Source organism: Tetrao urogallus (assembly GCF_951394365.1).
Source record: "Tetrao urogallus genome assembly, chromosome: 16".
In the NCBI taxonomy this organism is placed as follows: Eukaryota; Metazoa; Chordata; class Aves; order Galliformes; family Phasianidae; genus Tetrao; species Tetrao urogallus.
In genome coordinates this window covers 10,401,770-10,412,884 of record NC_136829.1, presented here as the reverse complement: position 1 = coordinate 10,412,884, position 11,115 = coordinate 10,401,770, and the positions used below count along the sequence as shown (strand labels likewise).

Genomic DNA, 11,115 nt, shown 5'->3' with positions numbered 1-11,115 from the left:
TGTTTTCTTGTTTTAAAGCAAAGAAAGCTCAATGTAAGAGACAGAATTTCCAGGGGGTGGGTGAGGCTCTGACGGCCCAACCACCGCCACAAAACCAAAAGTGAGACAACAAAGGGAGGAGGTGGGGGAGGACAGGGGCTGAGCATCCCCCATCCCAGCGCGGCCCTGTGATGCTGCGCTTCCCCCAGAGCGCAGGGAGAGGAATGCTGCTTCCCCAGCACCCCAATTCCAGGTAACTACACACATCCTAACACTACTTTGTTCTCCACATCCATTCAGCCTCAACAGCCTCACTCTGCTATGGCTTTTGCAGCAGCAGCAATTTCTGGTTTTAAAACATCATAGAGATCCGAAACAAGTAACTAACTAGCAGGTTTCCTTTTGTTCAAACGATTCCTATCTAAGGTCAGCCCGTCTGCGTGCTACTGACAGAATGCAGTCTACACCTGGAACAAAAATAAGATTAAGAACTTGACCCAAAAAGAGTTGAGGTTTACGGCGTATAGTTTAAAAAGACATAAAAACACGATACAAGGAGGAAGAGTCAGACGCAAAGCTTAGTGACCAAAGGCATTCAATCAAGGTGTAAGGTTATACAATGAGTGTAGTGGACTATCAGGAAAAGCTCCGTACAAAGTCATGTGCACTCGTCTTGAAGCTGAGATTCTGGATTCCTCCATGTGCCAAACCTGTTTGGGGAGAGGAGAGGCACTGTGACACAGCCACCCACTGCAGCCCACAGGGACCGGTGCAGGAAGGAATGTGGTCACAAAGGGACGGCCCCATTGCCAACTGCACGGTCTGCTCAAAGCAGAAGTCAAATTGTGCTGATGTGGGGAGCGGGACACCATCCTGCCCACTGCAGAACCCATACAGTACGAGCAGTGGGGAGGACTGAAGCACATCCAGCCAGCATCGAGCTGTCTCTGTGGCACGAGCATGCTGCAAGCTCTGCTTCTATCCCACAGCGATTCCCAAATCCGCGAGCCTCCAAAACCAGCCCACAGCCAGAAACCCGTTCTCCACACCACTAACACCTCCATCCCATCTCCCTGAGGCAGACTATGGGAACTTGAGCCTCCCCCACGCTCCAACGGCAGTCGCCCTGCAGCTCGCCCTCCTTACCCAAGGACAGGGTGTTGGGGTGGGTCATTCCAATTTCATGAGCTCCACGTCGAAGATTAGAGTGGCATTTGGTGGGATGATCCCTGGGTGGCCAGTGGAGCCATAGGCGTAATCTGGGGAGATGGTCATCTTCGCCCTCTGACCAACGCTCATCTGGGAGGAGGAACGAAGATGAGGATGTCAGATGCACACAAACAGCGGGTGAGTGACAGCGGGAGAAACACGGAGCTGTTTCCCCAATGCTGGGCACAAGCAGAGGGGACCGACGAGAGATAGGAAGGACATCAGCAGGGAAAGGCAGGCAGCAGAGGCTGGAAAAGGAGCAGGGATGCAGCAGAGGGAGCAGAGCTGGCGATATCCTTCACCTTCACAACCAATTCCGAGGTCTGCCAGGCTGCCCCCTGCAGACAGCAGCATCCCCGTGCTGCAGCGTGGGCGCCAGCTCCCAGCAGCACAGAGCCCTCTGCAGTCACGCACCCTCCCCAGCCCCCTCCCCTCGTGCCCACAGCCATCCCCAGCAGGAGCAGGGGGCCCGAGCCCCCCACGGCGCTCGCTCAGAGGTGACTCAGTAGAGAAATGTCAGTGCTGAGTCACCGGCGTGCCGTAGGTGTTCCTCGGCCCGGCCCTGCTCCGTTCCTGCCATCTGGCAGGTGGCAATGCAGAAGGTGATATTCACACCCACGCCTCCCATGATGGAGGGGGTGGAAAACTGAAGGGCTGCACGCAGCGATTTCTGCCCACACCGCAGATCCCCACGAACGAGGGGGATGCCGGGCACCTGAGCAACTCCTTCCTCCCAGCCGCGGATCACCTCCTGCTTGCCCATCACGAACTTGAAGGGTTTGTTCCTGTCGCGGGAGGAATCAAACTTCTTCCCATCCTCCAGCATACCTGGGGACAGAAAGGGGAGGGAGGAGTGAGGCTCGTGTCACGGGAACGGGTTGTTACCCAGCAGGTGTGACGGTCACCGTGAGAAGCTCACATGGCCCTGAGTCAGTGGGATTTCCCAGCTGCCCTGGCAGAACACCTGTACAGCGGGGGGCTTCCCCACCAGCACCTCCTGCTGCAAAGAGCAGGGCAGGAGCAGCCCTCGAGTGGGCAGCATTGCTCCTCCCAGCTGCAGGAATCACCACGTCTCTACTCTGTGCTGTCTTCATGCAGAGAGAAGCCCTCCTGCGGGCGAGGACAGAGGGCAGCCAGGGGACACCTCGCCTGTCCCAGAGCACCGGCGTTCTGCACAGCAGCATGTGAGCCAGGGCTGGTTTCTGTCCTCGAGCACACAGAACGCAGCCTGGGCTGCCGGCCTCCAGCCTGCCCATGCCCAGCCATGAGCCAGTGCCCAAAAGCAACAGTGCCAAGTAGGGATCACACCTGCCCAGGGCAGCCCCACAGCACGTAGCGCAGGCTCAGCAGCACCAATAACCACAAGGCTAAATATAACCCTCCAGCACGAGCGAGGAGGAATTTCCTCCCTTCTCCGTGGTCCCTCCCTTGCTCCCTGCGTGACCTTCTTGGGGAATCTCACTGCTGGAGCTGCCTTATAGGAGCAGCGACGTCGCTGGGAGCACAGCCCCGCTGGGAGCCGTGCCGTACCTGGGGATTTGCCCACCCGATGCACAGAGCCTGACGACGGGCACAGGCAGCAGACTGGCCACGGTTAATGAACAGCACCGGAGGGTTTATAATTTCAGAGCAACTGCTGCCAACGGTTCTCTCTTCTCCACTTCCCCCAAAAGCCCAAGAACTTGTTTTTCTGGTTGGAAAATTCTCTTTGTGAAAAACAAACTCGCTGCCCTGTCCAGCAGTGCACGGGCAGCAGTGGTTTCCCTAAGCAGGGTGCAGTGTCAATGCCCAGGGGCGATGGAATACACAGAGCATGGGACATGCTGCCCAGGCTCGTGCTGCGGTGAGCAAGGTGCATGGACAGCAGCAGGCGTGGTGAGATGATGAATGGAGGGTGTGGGAAACACACAAATCTCCACAAGAGCAACAAGTACCGAGGGCACTGAGCAGTGCCCATGCAGTCGCCATCACCCCATGCTCAGCATCACACCATGGAACACTCAAATCACACCACAAAGCACAGCAGTGCTGCCAGCAGTAACACAGGGCACCCAGGCTCGCTTGCTCACAGAATGGGGCCACTGTCCCATTTCTTCTGGGGAGCAGAATGAAGCATTTAATCTCACAGAAAGCAAAAATCTCCCGTGCAGGGCCCCCAACACCAAGCATCAGCACCAGCTCAGCCACTCACCCTGCAGCCCTGGACTTTGGAACAGCAAATCTGGGGTTTTCTTGTTCCCTCCTTCCAGGGTAAACCTCTTGATGCTGAGCCTGCTCCCAGCCCTGCCTGGCACTGGGACAGCAGCAGCAAGGATGTGGGCAAGGGAAGGACAGTGGGTGCAGGCAGCACCACAAGCTGCTCCCAAGCTGGGCTACAACAAGCCGGGACAGCGCAGCAGAGATCTGCCTCACCAAGGGCAGAGGCTGTGGCCACAGTTTCTGCGATTTCACTTTAATGAAAACAAACTGTGGCGTGCTGCTGCTACCACACAGCATGAGGAAACCAGAGGCCACCCCCTCCCCAAATCCCTTCTGCACTCTGGCACACAGAGCTTGCCCCACGCACAGCACACAGCCACGGGATGCTGTGCCGCTCAGCCATGCCAACAGTGAAACAAAGAGCTCCGAGGCTTTTGAGATGGCATCTTCATCTCTGCAACTTCCTCTGCCAGAAAGGCTCCCAGGAGACTTCTCCAGCCTTGGACAAGGAAGAGCAACCATTTCCTCCTCCTATCATCCCCAAGCGAGGAGATAACAAGATCTTAAATCTATTAGTAAGGCAAAGCATCCTCTGGCTAGAGGCAGAGCCCCAGATGCTGCAAACAGCCGAAGGCGAGGAGCAGCTGCCAGCCCAGGGCACATCCCAGCTTGTCTGAGCTCCGTGCAGGGCATCGTGGAGCTGGGAGACCCTGCAGCACAGCCACCCCACCGCAGCAGCTCCTGGCACTCACAAATACAGACACCAGGGTGGCTTGGAATAACCAAAGTGAGGGGAATGCAGGGCCTTGCCAGGACAGGACGCTGCCATTCCACCACAACACGATACAGGAGATGAGGGGCTCCAGAGAGCATCCCCAGCTCCATTTGGGGCTGGCAGCAGGGCTATGCCAGGTCTCTGCCACACTTGGCAGGCAGTGGCTGGGAGACGCCGGCTGCAATGCATGACTTGGCTGCGATCCCTTGCTGGGCAGAGACAGCGGAAAGCAGACACACAGAGGCAGCCCTGCAGCCAATCTCCCTCCATCCATCCTCAGATGCAAGCCCTTGAGATGCAGGGACAGAGCAGGCAGACCCCTCTGCTGCAGCTGGAGGAAGGGATGGCATTGGAAACCCTTCCCACTGAGGGTTCTGCTGAGCCAAGTGTCCCACAGGACACAGCTGCATGCACAGCACAGCGTTGGGTGCTAGGGGAGCTGGCACCGAGCTCTCACCCAACTGCTCAGCAGTTGCACAGCCGGTAGGAGAGGAAATATCTTGCAACCGCAGGCTGCTGTCATACGAGTGTGGCAGCATCTTAGAGAGCAATGCTAGGTGCTGCACAGGCAGCAGGAAGAGCCCGTGCTGCGCTGAGCCATGGCTGAGGCTGCGCTCAGCTGCACAGCGATGTGCAGGCGCTGGGGGAAGAGTCCTGCCTGTCACTGCACTTCTCCTGCCAAAGGAAGTCAGAGTTCTCCAGCATCTCTCCTTGCACTTTGTCACATCAGACCTGCTCCAGTCCTGGTGCCCCCCAGCATGGCCACTGGTCATCCAAGGAGCAATGCTGCATGGCCAGGTGGTTCTCCACAGCCCACGCACCCACTGCTCTCACCACTGCGAAGGATGCGGTCTCAGTTCCAGCTGTGCTGCAGGGTGAACAAGAACAAACCCCTGCTCCAAACTGGCTACATGGCCCCAAGGAGCCTGACGCATGAAGCATCGGGGCTGCTACCCACAATCAATGCACTTCTGCACTTCGAAGCCATCCTCCCATTGCTCTGAGCAGTCCTGAATACGTTAAGAGGAATTTACCCTTGATTTAGTTTCCTTAAGAACCTTTTCCATCAGACCTCACATCAAAGCCTTTTCCCAACGCCCCGCTGCGCCAGCTCTCCAGCAGTGCTCTTCCATTCCCCCGGGGGCTCAGCTCCCACTGGGAGCACCGACACACCCAAAGCACTGCTGAGGATTTTTTTCCCTGTCTGACCTGGGAGCAAAGGAAAATGAAAGGATGGACCCAAATCCCCCCTGCGTGTCTCTGCTGCCACTGGGAAAATCCCAGCATGAGTGACTGATGTCTCCCAAGCAGCAGCCTGGAGGATGCTATGCTCTCCACCTTCTTCTCTAAGCACTGCCCTCTTGTGCTCCCACACCAGGGCTGCCTGCCCATGCATCCATCTGTCCATCCCTTACAGTGCTGGGGTGACATGGCTGCTCTAGCTGGTGCTGGGCAGCGCTGCAGTGGGGCAGAAGAGCTGCATATGGGTAGGACATGTGGGCTGTGGGGCAAGGGGACGCGCATCCAGCACCTGCTCTATGCCTGTTCTAACTAAACAAGCAGACACGGAGCACGTAGGGAGGAAAGGATTCTTTGGGCAAGAGGTGCAAAATGGATTTTGATCAAGTGACTGCAAATCTATAGCTCACCCATTAGAGCTCACTGTGCTCAGTGCTCCCAAACTGGGGCTGGGTTTTTGCACAGAGCAAACTGCAGCCACGGGGCTGGATGGCACACGGGGCTCATGATGGAGCCCCTGAGCCCAGCACTGAATGCACCGCGCTGTTACAGCTGTCACTGCACTGCATTCAATGAACAAGCCTCAGGGCCGGGGGAAATTAATGGTTTCTTGTATTTTTTTTTTTGAGGAAGCAAAATTCCCCTCTCTGCTCACAGCTAAAAGCAGGGGATCAGGGCCTATGGGCATTAGGTGTAAACCGGGGGCTTTGACTTCAGCTGCTTGCCAACAGATCAGGGAGCTGTCTGATGGGAGGCAGGGGGAGAGGGGGCTAAAGGCCAAAAGGAGACAATAACAACAACAAACAATACCAAATTAAATCAGAGAACCACTCCCAAGGCCAGCTTGTCGCTCACTGCTGCCAGAAAGGGTCCAGCAAGAGGCAGGTCCCTGCACTGCCCTTCACCCTCCCACCCCAAAAGCAAAGCGGGGGGCAGGAAATCAGCCCCAGCGCCCCCCCCCCCCCCCCCCTCAGCAGCTGCAATGAGCAGCCGTGCCCTTTTGCTGGGGTGGGAGCAGGGCTGGCAGCAGCAGGGCTGGCCCACCAAGGGCCACTTGACTGCCTGCCAGCGTCCCTTTGTTCTTCCCCCGGCAGAGGAAACGGGGTTGCCGGCAGAGGAGGTGGCCAGGAGAGAGCGAGCCGCTTCCTCTCCTCCGGAGCAGGGAATTAAAAGGGATGGGGAAGGGAAGAGGGGGCGGGGGGGGGAGGAGAAGCAGATGGGCTGGAGGGAGAGCTCAGACAGCGCTGCGGGAGCGGGGCTTCGGGGGCTCCTGAGCAGACCGGCACTTCACCCTGTGCTGCTGGGAGAGCAGGAGCCGGCCGGTGGCGGGGACAGGCGGGTCAGCCGCTGCATCCTGGAGGGCTGCAGCGAGCAGGAGGGGCGGCTGACGGGTGTGCGTGTGTGCGGCCGTGTCAGCTCACATCGCGGAGCTCCGAGCACACAACGTGCGGAACGTCACCCACCTGGCTGCGTGCGAACCCGGGCGGCTCGGAGCACGTCGGAGGAGGGCTGCTGGGTGGAGAACCCCGCGGCACCGCACCGTCAGCCACAGCGGCAGCCACCGAACGGGGGCACGGGGACGGGCCGCTTCCCTGCCGCCCCCTCCCCGGTGGGGCCGTAGGAAGGTCCCAGCGGGGCTAATCTCAGCCCGCCGCCGCGCAACGAGGGTCGGACGCGGGGAGAGCTCGGCCCACCACCCCGGGCCGACCTCGGGGACCCCCACCCCAACCCGGGGAGGCACCGACCCCACCCCGACCCCCGGCCCCGCGCCGACCCCCGCTCGCGCCTCGGGGGCAGCCGAGGCCCGGCCCTCCATCCCCCGCCCGCGCTCCCGCAGGCCGCACGGCGGCGTCGGGGCAGATCCCGCCCCGCCTCCCGGTACCGGCCCGGCCCGGCCCCGCCCGCACAGCCCCGCACTCACCCGTGTAATGCACCACGCACGTCTGGCCGCGCTTGGGGAACGTCCGCCCTGCGGGAAGGAGACTCGCACCGTCAGCGGAGCGGCACCGGAGAGAGAGAGAGAGAAAGAAAAGGAAGGGGGGGAATAAAGACAGAAGGAGCGCGGGGCGCGGCTCACCATCCCCAGGGGCGATGGTCTCCACGTGCACGCCCATGTCGCCGGTGCCGCCGCCGGTGCCGGTCCGTGCGCGCCCGCAGCGCCCGCAGCCCGAGGGAGGGAGGGAGGAGGGGCCACGTGTGCGCAGCCTCCGCCGCCATCGAGCCCGCCCGCCGCGCTCCGCCCCGCCCCGCCCACCGCCGCCATCTTGCCCGCTCCCCCCCCCCCCCCCCTCACGCACACTTCCCGCCCCGCCGCCATCTTGGCACCGCGCTGTTGCCGTGGAAACCGCAGGGCCGTGAGGCGCCACGCGCGGTGCCCGCCCGCCCGCCCTCCCTCAGCGGCTGAAGGCAGCCGTGCGGCATCTCGGCGCCCCTTTCCGAGCTCCGTCGCGCTGTGGGCCCGCGGTTGGTACCTCGTGAGCACCCACGAGGGAGCGGAGGAACCCCAAGGCAAATAAACCCTCGGGTTTTCAGCATTAAAATGGGACACGAGGAGACACTGAAGAGCAAATCTGAATTGTTTCTGCTCCTTGCCTGTATCCTTTATGCTGGAGCACCAAGCTGTGGGGTTTTATTTTCCTGCTTTAAGCCGTATCGTTATTTCTTGCATTAATCTGCAGTGCTCTGTGTGGTCTGTGAGGTTCCTCAGGCGCCCCACCAGTAGGGGAAGTGCACGAGGCCTGAGATTGAGGTGGGAGGAAATGAAGGGTGAGGACACGGGGCTTAAAGGCAGCATGGAATCATAGGGCAGCCCGAGGCAGAAGGGGCCTGTAGGGATCGTTGTGTCCAACTCCCAGCATCGCTGGGTTCCAGCCGCCCATCAGACCCAGCCATGGGCTGCATGGGGAGCTTCTCCTTCAGAAAACAATCTGCAGATTGTTTCCTTCAGGATCTGCAGCCATCCTGCAGGTGCTCCAGTGCATCTCCAACGTGATCTCTCACAGAATCACAGAATCACCAAAGTTTGAAAAGCCCTTCGAGATCATCCAGTTCAACCATGCATCTGTCACCAATGGTACTCATTAAACCACGTCCCTCAACACGAAATCCAACCGTTCCTTGAACACCTCCAGGGTCGGTGACTCCACCACCTCCCTGGGCAGCCCATTCCAGTGCCTGACCACTCTTACAGAAAAATAGTACTTCCTAACATCCAGCCTAAATCTCCCCTGGTGCAGCTTGAAGCAGTTCCCTCTAGTTCTATCACTAGTTACGCAAGAGGCCAACCTCCAGCTCACTACAACCTCCCTTTAGTAGTTAAAAAGAGCAATAAGTAGTTATAAAGAGCAAACCACCCCTGAGCCTCCTCTCCCATCCATTGTGGTGTTGCAGTGCAAGGCGCAAAGTTTGCATTAATTCAGCGCGCAGCTGGGGAGTGATTTGCTCAGATCCTGCCAGTGTGCACCAGGCTGGAGAGCTGCAAGGTCAACCAACGGTCATGCACAGCTCCGGCCCTAAAAATAACCAGCTCCAGCAAGGCTGAGCACAGCGGTGCTGCCGGCAGCAATGGTCAGTCCCTCCTCTCCCCTCCTTGCTGTTGCCAGGAGAGACGTGGGGGTGCTGAGATCCTGCTGGGAGAGATGGAGTTGTGGGATGGGGTTAGGGAGCAGGTGAGCTATTCTCAATATTTTGCCCAAATCTTCCATCCCGGCACAAGCAGGGATAAATGAGAGCCCACAGCTGCCTCCCACACTGTGCTGCAAGAGCTTTACACCCCAGGCTTGAACATCGCTCATGTTCCAAGAAATTCTAACCCTTTCCCCAGGAAAAGGCACTCTAAGCGCAGAGAGACCTGCTATCCAGGTAGCATTTTCCCTAAAAATGTGGGTTTCTCTGAAAAGTAACCCTTGTGTTCTTTGTGCACACTTGCCCACATGTTAGAGCATTGCTGTGAATCCAAAGGGGCACTGCTCTGCTGCACTGCAGAAGGAAGCATGGCTCCTTTGCCCAGAGCTGCCGGGACCTGCAGGAAGGCAGCAGTGCAGCACACAGCTCCCAGTGTAGGACGTGGAAACAGGAAACAACAGGAAACAACAGCTTTCCCTGACACCAGCACATCCTGACAGCACACAGCAAATCCATGTCCGTCCTGGAGAACTCACCTGCTTCACCCCCTGACCTGTTCTGAGCACACTGCTGGCACACAGCCGCCTGTTGGCCACTGGGACACCTGGCTCCCTCTCCACAGAGCTCCTTTCCAGCAGCTCAGCCCTCAACCTGTTCTGATGTATGTGGTTGTTCCTCCCCAGCTGCAAGACCCTGTACTTGCTCTTGTTGAACCTCATCAGGTTCCTCTCTGCCCAGCTCTCAGCCTACCCAGCTCTCGCTGAATGGCAGCACAGCCTTCTGCTGGGTCAAATACTTTTCCCAACTTTGCATCATCCTTCCATCTTCTGTAAAGCCCCACTCTCGTGCTTCACATTCTTCAGTCTTAAAATCTACAAGCTGCACCAGGCTTCATGTAGCTGTGACGGCGGCAGCCCAAGCAGAAACTGCAATACCAGCATCCAAGGCATCTCTATGGATCAGCAGGGAAAGCACAAGGAACATTTCAGCGCACGGCAAAAGGACCGATGGCAAAACCTCTATTTTACTTGGCCTTGGTTGGCTTTAGCAAACACTGTACCAAGCCTCAAGCGTCTGGCAAGCACCCAGCGACCTCCAGGCAGGGGCCCAGATCCTTCCTGCACACACAGGGAGCAGTGCTGATGTGCCCTGCTTCTTCCTGCCCTGCCCACGGCCAGAGCCAGATCCCTGCACCGCAGCGCGCCGTCCCCGTCCTGCAGCATTAACCTCGCACCACTGCTGTGGAGCACTTTGGAGTATTGTTTGCACAGCAGTTCCATTTCTAAAATTACAAAAGCATTTCTCTCGGTTTGGTGGCAGCTTTTGTTCCCTCGATGCTCGCAGCAGGTAGAGCAGCACTCTGCTGGAAAGTCGGCAACAGCAGCCCAAGGCAGAGCCGCGCTGTGACAGAGCGTTCTGAGCCTGAGTCACACACTGCACACCCCCACAGTCCTGCTGAGTGCTGTGTGGGTGCTGGGCTGAGCGTGCACGTGGAGAACGCGTTCCCGTGAGGATGCAGCACCCTGGGATGTTGATTCTGCCCTGCTGCAGACAGCTGTCCTCTGCAGCACTGCGCCTGTGCGTCCACCTGGAAGCACGGCTGTGCCTGATGGCACATGGGGTGTTCCTTACCCCAAACACTGATCAGGGTGAGGTTTGACAAGGGAAGGTGCAACGAGGTTGGAAGCCAGGGTGCATGCAGTGGTGCAGGACGACAGCTTGTGGGCTTTCTGCAGCTGCATGGAGAAATGCAGTGCTCTGCAAACATCAGGACAACGTCCAGTGCTTCATCCCTGTCTCCGGGCTGCTGTCGCATTGAGGTCTTCAGGGTATGGAGGAGGAATTGTTTGCCCAGGCTCCAAACCACTTCAACAGCCACTAGCATGCAGAGCCAAATGTGGGCATGGAGGGCAGCTGGAGCCACCAGGGAGCAGGATGAGGTGGGGGTTCTGCTGTGTGTAGCTGCCACTCATCCCCAAGGGTTGCAGGAAGAACAGGAGCTCCTCTCTGGCTTCTTACCTGGACTGTGGAACCCCGGTTCCCAGCTTTGCCCTCTCCTTAATGAGTGCAAGGCATGGTGCTGCCCTCGC

At 58.6% G+C, this 11,115-nt stretch overlaps 1 protein-coding gene across 1 annotated transcript; it reads right to left on the bottom strand.

Moving 5' to 3' along the window:
* Nucleotides 1-501: 501 nt before the first annotated feature.
* FKBP1A (FKBP prolyl isomerase 1A) lies at nucleotides 502-7,515 on the bottom strand (the record flags this gene model as incomplete). The annotated part of the gene is made up of 5 exons (XM_079543514.1): nucleotides 502-689; nucleotides 1,126-1,278; nucleotides 1,904-2,016; nucleotides 7,323-7,370; nucleotides 7,479-7,515. 4 exons carry the CDS (start codon nucleotides 7,513-7,515, stop codon nucleotides 1,150-1,152), a joined length of 327 nt encoding a protein of 108 aa, XP_079399640.1. The 3' UTR covers nucleotides 502-689; nucleotides 1,126-1,149.
* Between the last annotated feature and the right edge of the window lie 3,600 nt (nucleotides 7,516-11,115).